We start from the raw sequence: 15,265 nt of genomic DNA, 5'->3' as shown, positions 1-15,265 counted from the left end.
ATTTAATGCAAATTAGACAAAAAACCCTCTTTGTTGGGTGTTGGCAACGCTCAGTATGACCGCCTTCCACTAAAAAAAAAAGATGATAATAATGATAATAACAATAATAATAATACTAATAATGATTATATATATATATATATATATATATTTTTTTTTTTTTTTTTTAATTGATTTCACACCCCCATATATATTATATATGGGGGTGTGAAATCAATTAAAAATATGTAGAGAAGTAGTCAGAGTAAAAAAAAGAAAGAAAGAATGCTAGGAGAGATGACAGAGAAGCAACTGAGACGAAGCAAGGTAAGAACAGCTACAGGCACAGTGATTAATAATTATACTTACATCCAGCTTACACTGGTGAGGCCTGTCAGCATTCCTTTCCTAAGTTCAGAAATGCTATTGTTGGTCATATCCCTAGATTATGATCACAAAAATGCAATAAGAAAGCACAACATGATGCCACATCATACCATTATCATTTTAATACTTATCACATTATAATTACGTCATTATTATTGCCCCAATCAAAATTGAGAATTGGTTTTCAATATTGGAAATGAAATGTGAAATGTCAGTATAAATGCTGAACTTGTATTGAGTAAAATGAGAAAAAGAAACAACACGAACAAAAATCGCCTACCGCTAAGATGGTGAACTGCAGTAAAAATAAACGAAACAAATCATGATACGCGACACAATCCAGCACGAGTTCAGATGAGCAGTGATTAAAACGTTTTTCTGATTTGTGGCGCGCTGTTGGTGAACCATGTGTATGCGACAAACTTCATTGTCGTTGCAATATTTTATTCTCTGTCGGAGATATCTGCTACATCATTTTGATTCCAAATAACATGGACAATAATATCGTGTGACATCGTCTTTTAATGAAACGCCTGGACTACACGTAAGGTGGCTTACAGGTGTTGGAGCATGCGCAGATCCTCAAATGCCCCGACAGCAATCTTGGAGACATTTCCATCGAAGAAATGCCTGTGAGTGGTGCAACAAAGTGCGGAATATGACACGGAAACAACAATGCCATGAACCTATATTGTTTCCTTTCATGTTCTCTGTGCAAGAAAAAAAAAAACGCCAACCCGATTAATTGAGAAGGGAAAAGCATGTATGTCAAGACTGCTATTGTCCTATCAATTATAGACTATCATCAATGAATTATCATTCTCTCTGTAGGCAAAAGTCCTGGATCCGGTAAGGAAAATATAAATGAAGACGGTGAAATTCACCCGGAAGCAAGAGAGATCTGAAGAGGAAAGGATTATCGAGGCAGCTGACTTTTGAACTGCTAAATCCGTAGACGTTTGAATATAGATCAACAAACGGTGATCTATCACTTGGTCTACTCCCACTTCGTCTAATAGCCTTTAGTCTCAACCCACATGGTCTAATCCTATTTCGTCTACAACCAGTTTGTCTAATGACAATACAGTCCAATTATTGCCACTTAGCCTCATTGCCAGTTGGTCTACTTCCAGAAAGGCTATGTCTACTTCCAGATGGGCTATGCCCACTCCGTCTAATACCCACAGTTTATTACACAAAATGGGAAAAAGTCCAAGGAGACAAAACTGCAATTAGACCATAAATGATGGTCATTAGACGAAATGATACGTAGCCAAACTGGGCATTAGATCAAGTGAGAAGTAGACCAATCGGGCATCAGACGAAATTGATAGTAGAACAAGTGAGTTTAGCCGTAGTGGTGTTAGACAAACTGGGAAGTAGACCATCTGATAGTAGACTAAGTGGCAATAAACCCAACAAACACTTGCGTAAAACGCCATTAGAAACACAAATTATTACTAAAAGCGCTTATGATGTAAGGTTTTTGTAGTGAATCATTAAACACGACGTTAAAATGCTTCATGTAGTTTTCGTGTTTTCAAACACGAAGTGTATGGTTAAATTTTGCATTGTTTTGAAAACCTAATGTTTGTGTCGTAACGGAATGTTATGTAAGCTGCATGATGCAAAATTTATGTTTGTTCCATGGGGTTAAGGACCCACTTTGGACAACTAAAACATTTACAGCATGAAGTGTCACATCATTATGAAATAAATCGGCAGTGGTTTATACCGTCTTTTGGGCTAACTAACCAGAGCATTATTGGATGGCCACCGGCTGAAACGTTATACTCCATTTTGAAACAGAGGGTGTGTATAATGTCCCACATGTTTTTCTTCACAGAATTAATCTAATTGTATATATGAATATATATATACATATATATATATGTATATATATATACATATATATATATATATATATATACATATATATATATATATATATATATATATATATATATATATAATATTCATTGTCAAATGGGAACCTTGTTATACGTACAGGTACACTGCTTTTTCGCCTCCCCGGAACGCTCTCGGCGATAGCTCTGTCAGAGATGTCTGATACAGGAATCTGAGAGTTGAACAGAAATCCAAGAGATTTCTATTAGCAGAACAATATGCATTTTAAATAAACATTCGTATCTCCGTGCATGATAATAATGAATATGATACCTAAACGCATCTGCTTCGTGATGATGACTCGGCCTTATTCATCTGATCCAATAAGCATTGCAGAAAACCATCATAAATCACCTTTTTTTTTTCATATTTCACTTTGCATCTGGCGTTGCCATTGGACCTTAGCATGCCAGACCGGTATACAGGAGATACTTACATGTTAGTGAGCGAATCGAGTCCCTGGAAAACACCTTCCTCAATCCTATCGAGGTGATATTGTCCAGACAGATCACTGGGGTTTTCGACATGGCAAATACAAAACAAAGCAAAACAGAGCAAAACAGAGCAAAACAGAAAACACACACTGAAAAACGGTCTTGAATTCTCAGGTAGGACATAGAGCGAAAGTTCGTAGCTACGGCGTTGCTCAAGAGAGAAATGGCTAATCATTTTTTTTTTTGGAAATATATTTGCATGTTTATTTTTTCCCCATTTATTTTGAATACGTTTTGAAATAAACATCACATGGTGTCATGTTCTCGGATTCTCAATGAATATTTGGTACTGTTATTACAGGAAGACATATATTGTGTCATTAGTTTCTGATTTTCTCTCATTTGGTAATGCATTTATTTATTTATTTATTTATTTTTTATTTATTTATTTACTCACTTATTTAATTAATTATTTATCTATTTATTTATTTATTTATTTATTCCTTTATTCGTTTTATAATATTTCCATTTGAAAACATAACATCATTTACAAACAAAAATACGATTGCCTTGATATACATTGTAACTTCCAGATATATTCAGTTGTCCCAATAACAACAAAAAATCAAAAATGGCAAATAAACCTGTCGCCTATTCTCGCCCATGCAAGTAGATAGATGATGAATCTATGATCTCCGTAAAAGTAAGCCAGAAGCATAATCATTGGCACACAGGCATACACGGTTTATTGCAAAAACGCATAAACGCACACGCAAGCACAATACAGGCCCATTTAAAAATACCCACAACTAATCCAATAGACAACAACAACAACAACAATAATAATAATAATATAGGTTTTCCCGGCCAATTTCGCACTTGTGTCAGTCCAATTCCTAATTGCTGCCTTCAATTTAGCAACATTTAGCGTAGATGACATGTTCGGTAGTTCAATTTTATGATCTCTTCATTCAAATTCATTTTGGAGCATTCAAATTACCTTTAGCGTCATTCTAATTAACACTTTTTCAATTGAAATTCGTAAAACTAGCACCATTTCGTTATTCGTTCATTCAATTTAGAATGATATAGTCACGTGATCACGGACATGCCGCACTCGTTCATTCAAATTCATTTTTGGGCATCCAATTTAACATCTTTTGCAGTCAATTTAGCACGCATGTTTATGCTTTGGTTCTTTCTTTATTTTTTTTTTGTCAACACAGTTACTATTTTGCAAGCGTCATTACATTTCATATTTTCGTACTTATTTGAAAGATTTTGGCAACAGGTTTTTTTTTTTTCTTCAATGTGCCTAGTGATTCTTCCAGTCCGAAGATTTAGTGCATCATGTGGCCACAACTCATCTGGCCGTTGAGTGCTTTATTCCGAGTGTGTCGGCCAGTTCTAGGAAGTCAAGGTTATGATCATCAAATGTTTCTATAATTCTTTTTCTGTCTTCTTGAGAAATACGTCTGTATCTAATTTGTGCTGTCATGACTGTAAGAAGATGAAGTTAGTATTGGTACATGTAGGCCTAAAATGACATGTATGAAAGAAAAGGGGCGTTACAGAACAACAAACCCGAGTTATGTATGGTAAAAAATATGATACTTTTACTGCTTAACAGTGCGTGGATGAAACAAAAAGTCACATAGAAATACGCGTTTAAATGTTATCACCTTTTCAAAAGAGAAATAACATGACGTTAATTTGAATGAACATGTTAGGAATTTGACTGCCCATACGCGAAATTGAATGACTGAAATACCCCTTTCGGCCAGTGTTGGCGAATTTGAATGACTGAAGAGCACGTGCCAATTTGAATGCTCGTTTTACGAATTCGAATGGCACATGTGCAAATTTCATTGATCGAAATGCTAAATTGAACGACCAACTTGCAATTTTGAATGACAGAATGGGCAGTGACGAGGATTTTCGCTAAATTGAATGAACCTTTTATCAAATGGACTGACAAAAGTGCGAAATTGGCCGGGAAAACCTATAATAATAATAATAATAATAATAATAATAATAATAATAATAATGATAATAATGATAATAATAATAATGATAATAATAATAATTATAATGGAAATTTGAAAAAAAATAATAACAACAATAATTATGACAATGATAATGATAATGAAATAACAAGGTCTCCTTTATCCAGGGTAGCCTCTTTATAATTGCCACTGTTCTACCAGAGGGCCCTGTCATTATCATTTAATACCCTTGCATCGATCGCCAGGTTACCATTTATACACCCGAGTCGAGAGTGACGAGACGTGGTGGGTGGAAAAAAGAATCTTGTCCAAGGCCTTATAAAGCATTGCCCAGGAATCGAACTCGGGTCCTCAGATTGGGAGCCTTATCCACTATACATATGCCACAGCGCCCCCATCCAAAATCCATAAATCATCGATACTATATATCTCGTACTGGGTGATGTTCATTATTTTGTACGTCCGTTGATCGAAAATGAAATAAGATCCATATTCCGAAGCACACAAATTCCTTATATTCCGAACATTAATTGTGGTGGTATTCCGAAGGCTCGTTATTTGGGAGGTTCGCTTATCCGAGAAAACAAAATAAGGTTCGTTATTCCGAAGGTTGTTAATTAAAAAATGAAGTTAAGTTACGTTAAAGCCGACAATGAAATAAGGTTCGTTTATCGTACATAACGAACCTTCGAAATAAGAATCCTTTTTTTTTTTTTGGATCCCTCGGAATAACGAACAGTAACCCTCGTACTTACAGATCTGTAACCATCGACGCTCCTATAAACGCTCCAGGATATAGGATTTGTATCGGGTTTTCTTTTACGTCACTGTAAAACAATTGAAAATGAATCATATAATTATAGATGCTGTACATGAACATTTCAGATTTTTCAGCAATTTTCATCGTGAAATAATAAGTATGTGTATGTATAAAGATGTACCAGCTATTACATGCAAATACTGGCGGATACATGATCTGTAGGAGCAGTATATGTTATTGTAACGTATATTGAAGCAAGGAGTTCAAAACAATGTCTTACAAAGTAATCATTAAGCTATTTGTAAAGGATTGTAGTGTACATCAGCATCTAACATTTAAAAAATTTAGACCAGCAGCTTACTTTAATGACTTCGTGGATACAGGCACATTGTTTTCAGAACATTGCTTATATTTTGACAAACTTTAACAGACAAAAGAAGAGAAAATACTACAAATCTCGATTGAAGAAAAAAGAGTGGCTATGTAATTCGCACATTATGAAATTATCGTGACCAAAATAATCATAAAACTATAAAAATTGGGGAATATTGCTTTATATCGTGATTTTTTTTTTTGTATTGGTCATATCAGTAATCATTGTAACAGTGATTATGATAATGGTGGTTGCAATGATGATGATAAATGATTTATTACTGAAATAAATGACAGCAACAATATCAATAACAGCAACAACTTAAGATTAATAACAATAGCTATTATGACTAACAATGTGTTGTCGTTGAAATGTTGTAAACGTAATTTTATCTGTATAATTGTATTCAACTCGGACAGCTCTTGAAAACATCGCGTGCATGTTTCGTCAGCCAGTGAACCACAGTTTTCCGGTGCAGGGAGGAAAAGGGCATCATGTGTTGGGAATGCATAAGATAAAAACATGTTCCCGTGCATTATCAGTTTGACTTTAAAAAGAGAAAAGAAATGAATAAAAACTTTGTAATGAAATCATCAACTTACAGGTGGTCGAGAGACAGGTTACTAAATACTCCACTCACGAGAGCTGAAATTAGATTCCCTCGAAGATTTCTAATGAAATGAAGATTATCAAAAGACACATGGGATTAAGGCTGACACCACACTGATTGCAACTGATTGTTGTGTCCTTTATTTTTACAAGGAAAATATGGATGATAGTAAGTTTCGACAGGAGCAGCGTAAATCTTTCTCATAATTGAGAGAGAAAGAGAAGGGGGAAGAGGAAGAGACAAGAATGAGACAGACAAACAAACAGACAGCTTTATGGAGACGTGGTTACAGAGAAAGGGAACAGGATAAAGGGCAGCTCTTCACTCAAAACTCAAATGATCTTGAAAGTGCTAAAACGAGAATTTACCCGAAAAAAAAATCGATATCCTATCAAACACCGATATATACTGTCCCAATATGCACATTGTGAATGAAACTTAAGGTTTGCGCACTCTCGATCTTGCAAAGTTATCGGCTCGGCTTAGGAATGGTTCGTGTCCAATGTCTATTCAGTAGTTATGCAATCAATAGAGAGAGCCATCATGTATTCTTCAATACATTCTGCATATCATGACAGTAATTTGAAATTGTAATTTCAACAATGTTTTTTTTTTTTGGACAAAATAATAATTGTATAACATAACTGTTGTACCAAAGTCGAGTAGAACCCTACATGAGAATATAAAACATTGTCCAACTGTTAAACCCCAAAGCAAAATAAGCCACATAAATGAGCAAAATAGCTGATGTATGTGTGTGTGTGTGTGTGTGTGTGTGTGTGTTTTGTATACCAGCAAGAAAATCTATTCAGGTGAAAAAAAAAAAAAACCAACAGAAAAATTTAGTACATTTTGAAACGATCACACGCTTTTGAATTCGTAAAGAATCAGCAATAGCAAACATGGCAAACATTCATTGGTATACCAAATAGACCCGAAAGAGGTCATGCCATTCATGGCTTTCAGATAGAATTATAAAAAAACAACAACAAACAAACAAACAAACAAACAAACAAAACCCATGTTTTGAAGAGTTTTCCATTGAATCTGTCTATTCTCCTTACCTGACGAACTGAAGCGATTCAAGGTACACTTTATTATCTGCGCGATTACAGGTTGTCATTGGAGCTTTTGACAAAACAGCTTTTCACGATCCTGGTCCAAATGAATCCCTATGCTGGGGCTCACGTCCCTTCGTTAACAACACACTATACTGTTTGTGGTGGAATCGCTATCTATTCAGTGTAAATAACAGTGGAACCACATACTCACATCGAGGTAAGGTCCGGGCTCCCGGCAAATGCTGAATGGTCTAAGGTCACAATGCGATTGTACGACAAGTCCCTGGAATGGAGAAAGACAAGATAGAATCCATCAGGATAATTACGAATGTGACGAAGACGCTGGATAGGTTAGTTATAATCGAACCAAAAAAAAAAAAAAGGAGAACAATCCTCTCAAGGTTTGATGGTCTATCAACGGTTATGCGGTTATGATAATCATGTGGATTTCATGTTCACTCTTAGGCAGTGTTGAAACCCGGCTTGTTCTCTCTCTTTCGTTATCAGGAATACAGGAATAACTTTGACTGGCTTTCGCACACAATGATGATGACGATGATTTCACCATCATATCAACTTTTTGTTAACTGAATCATTTAAGTTCACAGCTATTTATACCACCACCATTACCAACACTCTTAACATTGACATTTGTTTTAGTAACATGATTTAGGATGTATGATAAGCCCTAGTACTTAGAGCAGCGGCGAAAGCATAGCAGTTACATGTATGATGACATCCTTTGTTATTTGCAAGGTGTACAACTTAAACCAAACGAAAAAAGGAAGATAATGAAGCAAATTCCAAACTCTCAGGTATGTTTTCTTGACCCAATTTACCGCAAATACCACGAAGGTCATTCTAAATAATCGTCAATATTGACATTGAATGAAGTGTAGCCTGCAGTGCAAAATCATTCTAACAAAAAATCTGATACACCATTCTTTGTAAACATCATGGTAAAAAACAACAATGAAAATTAACAAAGGCTCAGGAAAACATTGAATCATCATGAAATCATGATTACATCGCTGCAAATGTGCTTGTTACATTAGTACTTACAACCATTGTAGATGCTGAATACAATTGTATGATGATACAATTTACTACAATCAAAATACTTCAGGACCACAGAGATATCGAATTCAATACAACTAAAATCATAAACAATGTGATTTGATCTCAATGTATGCTGTTTATAAACAATAAAATGATTCATAAAATTCGTGACGAGGTGTAAGTTTTCTTCAATTTTGTCTCCCTCTACAGATCGCAACAGCTTATAAATCTATGATTTTAACAAACATGTAGAAAAATAAATCTACTTGAAATAAATCTACTTAAAACTTGAAATTTGAAACTTGAAAAAAAAAGGAACCACGGGACTCGAACCTGTCATCTATACTGCTTTCCGGGCAGCAACACTACCACCAGGTTATCGCTGGTTGCCGGCAGTGACGATTAAGGAAAAATTGAAGAAAAACTCACACGTCAACCTTCACTTATCTGTTTAGTGATGTCTCACACCTTTCAAAATGTGTGATATTAAATCAGTCGTCGTTTGAATAATTTTAGGTAGATTATCTTACAGCGATGTCAGACTCGCCAGGCCAGCAAATGTGTCCCTGGTGACAGCAGTAAGGAGGTTATGAGACAGATCTCTGTAACAAGAACGGAGTAGATACGGGATAGATTGTCATAACATGAACCATGTTTACTGGTATCTATCTATTACACTTTAGACAGAAAACCAGACTATAACATGGCGTCTTTCCTGGATGCAATGCACAATAATATGAACATACCGATATCATTGTTTCTTTACATGAGTTCAAGTGCGTATTCCATTTCATTTCAGATATGAAAGTAGAGAAGAAAAGAAGAAAACTCCATATTTAACTATTCCTCAACTTGTAACTTAATTGCATCAAAAAGATGTTGTTTATACAATCTTTTAAATTGTCTTACGGTCTTACTGATCCTGAAAACTATATTTAAATTATTCCATAAAATAGTACCTTTGTAAAATATTGATGACTGCGTACAAGATGTGCGATTTAATGGGGGATGAATACTCTGAGCGTTTCTGGTATTATAATCATGAATTGAACTATTGAGAGTAAAATAATCAGAGAATACATCAGGGAGAAAACTATTATTAAGTTTAAACATGAATATTACAGACTCTAATGAAATTAAATCTTGAATGGGTAATATTTGAGTTTCTAAAAACAGAGGTAAACTGGGGGAAGCATATGTTGAATTCGTTATTAAACGCACTCCCCGTTTTTGTAATTTATGTATTCGATCAATATTCTTATTAAACGTGAATCCCCATACAATATTGCAGTAATTAATATGTGGTGAAATCAAAGCATAATACAACATTTTAAGGACATTTCTAGGAAGATACTGTAATTTATACAAAACCCCTATGTTTCTTGATATAATACTGGCTATGTAATCAATATGATAATTCCAAGATAATCTTTCATCTATAATTACTCCTAAAAATTTTGTGCTTACAACTCTATCTATTTTCATATTCTTAAAATACAATTGCAAATTGTGGTCTGTTATAATTCGCATACCAAATAAAATGTAATGAGTTTTATCTATATTCAAAATCAACTTATTGGCTTCCATCCAATCACTAATATTACACAATTGTCTATTAACAATATCAAACAGTTCACATGGATCTGAGCCTTTACAAAATACACTGGTATCATCAGCAAATAAAACATAACTTAAATGTTGAGTTGATAAAGGTAAATCATTTATATATATAAGAAAAAGAAGAGGACCTAAAATCGATCCTTGTGGAACACCACAATTAATTGATCTGATGTCAGATTCAATTTCATTAACTACAGTCAACTGTTGACGATCTTTAAGGTAACTACTTAAAAGTTTGAATGGGGGGCCACGTATACCATAATAATATAATTTTTGTAATAAAATGAAATGATCTATAACATCAAAAGCCTTAGTAAGGTCAAGAAATATTGTTACAGCATATTCTTTATTATCAATAGCATCATTTATTTTTTTCACAAGATCTAATATTGCTGTGGCTGTTGTATGACCCCTTCTAAATCCAAACTGACTTTTTATCAAAATACTTTGTTTATCTATAAACTCAATTAATCTATCAAATACACATTTCTCTAATATCTTTGAAAATATAGTTAACACCGATATTGGTCTGTAATTATTAATATCATTACGGTTACCCTTTTTATGAATAGGTGTTACACGTGCAATTTTCATTTTTGATGGAAAAAAACCAACAGACATACAGTCATTGAAAAGAAAACTTAATGGTTCACATATAACAGAAATTGCAAACTTTATAACTTTTATATCTATACCATCTACACCTGAACTTACATTACTTTTCATTTCCTCTACAACCGTTATTATTTCTTTTTTTGATATTGGCTTACAAAATATACTATTTTTGTTAGGAGATTTCAAATATTTATCATATGAATTTTCATTTCTGTTATCATTACAGATCTGCAGTTTCTCCCCAATACTAACAAAAAAATCATTAAAACAATCAGCTATATTTTTATTATTTGTTATTTTTTCATTCCCAATCTCAAGACATTCTATTAAACTACTTTTGGTATTTTTTGTACCTTTTAAAAGATTATTGATAATTTTCCATGTTGATTTAATATCATTTTTCACTTGATAAAATTTTTCATTGAAATATTTCTTTTTTGCTTGTCTTAATCGAAATGTAACATAATTTCGAAATTTATTATACACCTCTTTTCTATAAAGGGTTGGTTTCTTAACATATTTTTTATACATACTTAATTTTTTACGACAAAGCTTAATCAAATCCTTAGTCAACCATGGATTCTTATTCTTCTTCTTAAAATCATATGATTTATAAGGAAAACATTCATCATAAATATGTTTGAATACTTGCAAAAAACTATTATACTTGAAATCAACACTTCCTACACCAATGTAATTTTCCCATTCAACATGTTTCAATGTGTTTAAAAAGCAATCATATTTGACTGAGTAATATTACGTTTTACATAAACGGGAGGTGATTTGTTTGTACAATGGGCAATGGATGAAGACATACACAAAATTGGCAGGTGATCACTTACATCACTAATCAAAATTCCTGAGTGAGTACAAATATTGACATTTGTAAATATATTGTCCAACAAAGTGGCAGAGGTTGCAGTTATCCGAGTGGGACTGCTAATCAAAGGTTCCAAATAAAATCCATACAAAATATCCATGAATAAATCAATTTTGGAATTTAAACCTATTTTCACTAAATCTAAATTCAAATCACCCATTATGAAACAATTATATACACGCGGATTTACCTTATGTAAAAGATTTGCAAATTCATTCAAAAAAGTATCAATATTACAATTCGGGGGACGATATACCACACCAACAATTGGTTTTTTTTTTACATTTGGTATTGTTATTTACTAACTCAACAAAAATACTTTCAAATGACTCAGATATAACTGTCAACTCTTGTCTAATAAATACATGTAAGGAATTATGAACATATACACCTGTTCCACCACCTCGTTTGTTAATTCTATTATTACAAAATAAATTATATTCATCTAAATTATAAGCTTCAACTGAAGAAGATTCATTTAACCAAGTTTCAGTAAGTCCTATTACCTTAAAATGATGATCAATAGTGCTTATATACATATTCAAATTATCGAAATTTTTCGACAAACTTCTACAATTAAAGTGAACTAACGAAAATGAATCAGAAAACTTGGTATCTTTATATTTTGAGTTAAAGGCGGGCACATCAAAATAAGATTCAGGTAAGTTTTGTTCGTCATGGATCGTATCATACATATACATATTTTTCATATAAGAATATACAACAGAAAGACAAAATATTCACATTATTGAACACAAGCAATTTGACATAGCTGTTGGAGTTTCGAGAAGCAGGAATAGAACAGAAGATATTGGAGACAAGGTAATGAATAGTAAAATACTGGTACATCGTGAAGTACATGACATGTAATAATGAACACAATTTATGACATACAAATTCTATAATCTTGATTGCAGTGAAATGATAAGAAGAATAACATAAATCGGAGTAGAGGATTGTATTTGACAGGCATACTTATATAGACAGTAGTAAACAGGTAAGTATACATCGTATTTAAGTAATCAAAAGTATATCATTGTAAGAGTGATTAAGTGTTACTATGAAGCAGCTTCATTCAACTATTATTGTCAATGTAATTTCTTGATGTCTTCTTCGCAGGTGATCAGTTTTGTGGCTGTCTTGCCACCTGAGGCACTGATGAGGGCAATTATCCGTCCATCAGAGGACCAGGCAGCTGTGATGTTCTTTGAAGCACGAGCCAGTGACAGCAGTCTTTGATTTCTTTTTGTCAGGTCTTCTGCGATGACAATCCCTGATCCCTTGAGCTTTCTACGATTGGTGATGATTTCTTTTCTCTTTCTGTAGCTGTTTAACTTCACGATGATCGGTCGAGGACGGGCTTTCTGTGAGGATGAGCGACTAGACTGTGAGGCAGACTCGTGAGTGCCTCCAGTGCGATGGGATCGGTCGATATCTTTCACTGGATCCAGGGACACGCCCAGCTTGGACTGGATGACCTCGGTGACCAGCGTGTCGGTATTCTCTCCTTTCTTTTCTTCCAGGCCAAAGATCCGGAGACATGATCGTCGTGAGTATTGTTCCAGGCTGTCTACTGTGTGCTCCAATCTGCTGATGTTTTGTTCCTGGTGAAGGACCTTTTCGCCAAGCCTTTTAACCTCTCTTTCCTTCTCTTCCAGGTCTCTTTTCAGATCGAAGACTTCCCCTTGCACTTGTTCGAGGAGCTCATTGAGTTTCTTCTCAATCGCATTGCCAACAATGCTCTCCAGCAAGTGAATGAACTCTTCATTCTTCACCAGATCAGCCATCACTTGAGTAGCGATAGCAGCTGATTGTCTTGTGGTGGTACTTGTTGAAGCTTCAGTAGGCATAGTGAATGAGAAGAGTAGCAACCAGGTACACAATAATAGAAGGAAATGAGGGTGTGCCTCTAAGTCTGGTATTCACAGGTGATCAAGAGAAAAGGTCTGCTTCTAATGTTACAGTTTCAAAAGGTCAAATTCTGGCTGAGCCCCATAGTCTAGAGTGTGCACAAGTTACATCTCAGATTTGAACACGTGGGACTAACCGAGTAATGGTGTATCAAAACTTACTTGAGAGTCACATTTCCAATCCACTTTTACTCCACGTTCCAGAAATATCACAGATTCATTTTTGTCCAAGTAGGCTGACAACTGTTCCAGAGAAGTTGCTGAATATGTGGAGTCAGTGATGTCAAGTGACCAAGGATATAATACGGAGTAATTTGACAGCAACTTTGAGGCCAACTTAGCAACTATGAGTCCTGGGCCTAGAGCTAGCTTAGAGCAAGCTTAATCAAATCCTTAGTCAACCATGGATTCTTATTCTTCTTCTTAAAATCATATGATTTATAAGAAAAACATCGTGTCGACGTTGACTTTGCATACACAGAGTGAAATCAGGCAAACATAATGGGCGAGGTCTGAATGAAAATAAAATCGGTCCTAAAACAAGGTTATCAAAATAACATCTACGTTTAAAGTGTTTTCACGATGTACTGGTATCATTGACAGCCGCTACACGCTCAGGGGAGGTGATGATGTCACGAACTCGGCCTGTGCGCCTTGGACCAATACTTAGTACAAATTTGCAATAAATGTCACTTTTTGACGCGAGATCCTTCGTAACTTTACTGGTAAGTTGGTTGAGATATCCTAGGGTGTTTTTATTTCTTTGTACACACGTCAGTGGGAAAGTTGGAGCTAATATTGGTATCATCTCAGCTAATCTATAAATTTAGTCACGACCGATAGGCCGATCACAATTCGGTGCATGGAAACATGTGAAACTCACAATTCTATTAATCCACTGATTATTACAACTTGGACTGTGATGCAACCATTACCCATTCCATTCGCTCGAAGTCACGCTATCTATAACAGGCAGTCAGGTTGAATATGATGATGTTGAATTGAACTTGTAGATCTATTAACCTGTGTTTGAAGCGAATGTTTTGATGGCCCACAAACTTGACGACGGAGGCATGATTCACGCGAGACATTTTCCGTATTCGTGCATTTTATTATGTCAACCCAATCCAACATATCATTTTGTAAAGGAAGAAATTCACTATTAGGTGTGTTGTGACTTTTCGATCTTGGCTATTGGGCGAAATCAACCGCTGATAAACCTGGTCTATGAAACTTACACTACCCTCCAAAATATCCTTGACTTCGAACTCTGATGAAGTTGGTCCTATATGTAATCGACACTACCCTCTAAAAAAACTCTTAAAATGAACGACCGAGAGTGAATGCTATTTGACTCTCGACTTTAATATCGGCAAAATCTAAAAGGAGAATCTGGTTTCATGTACAAGTGTATGCACAGTCACTGTATACACACGCACACACACCCTTACACACAAGCACACACACTCTCTCTACACGAAAAATAGACGTCTACCCATGGCATCCCGCCCTGTTTTCTATTATGGCACTTGCAATAAAGTCGTTACTTGCAGTTTTAAAGACACAATTTCATGCATATGATTACAATAGTTTGTATATTACACACGGACTTCCTTCAACTTCTAAACATTGTAATCTTTAAGGTGACAAGTTTGTAACAATC

General features: G+C 34.7%; 1 protein-coding gene across 1 annotated transcript in view; it reads right to left on the bottom strand.

Annotated features, from left to right (window-relative positions):
- The window catches only part of LOC139715402 (G-protein coupled receptor GRL101-like), a 16,956-nt gene extending 4,415 nt beyond the window's left edge, over positions 1-12,541 (bottom strand). Inside the window, exons 1-6 of the mRNA XM_071626976.1 lie at positions 12,534-12,541; positions 9,108-9,179; positions 7,730-7,801; positions 2,375-2,446; positions 925-996; positions 349-420 (exon numbers count right to left, since the gene is read on the bottom strand). Coding sequence (XP_071483077.1) covers positions 349-420; positions 925-996; positions 2,375-2,446; positions 7,730-7,801; positions 9,108-9,179; positions 12,534-12,541 — 368 coding nt within the window. The remainder of the gene's footprint in view (positions 1-348; positions 421-924; positions 997-2,374; positions 2,447-7,729; positions 7,802-9,107; positions 9,180-12,533) is intronic.
- Between the last annotated feature and the right edge of the window lie 2,724 nt (positions 12,542-15,265).

Source organism: Diadema antillarum, unplaced genomic scaffold (assembly GCF_040938485.1).
Source record: "Diadema antillarum isolate AM-2024a unplaced genomic scaffold, OU_Dant_1.0 scf00000048, whole genome shotgun sequence".
Classification (NCBI taxonomy): Eukaryota; Metazoa; Echinodermata; class Echinoidea; order Diadematoida; family Diadematidae; genus Diadema; species Diadema antillarum.
The sequence above is the reverse complement of the archived record's forward strand: the minus strand, read 5'-3'. Positions and strand labels throughout refer to the sequence as shown.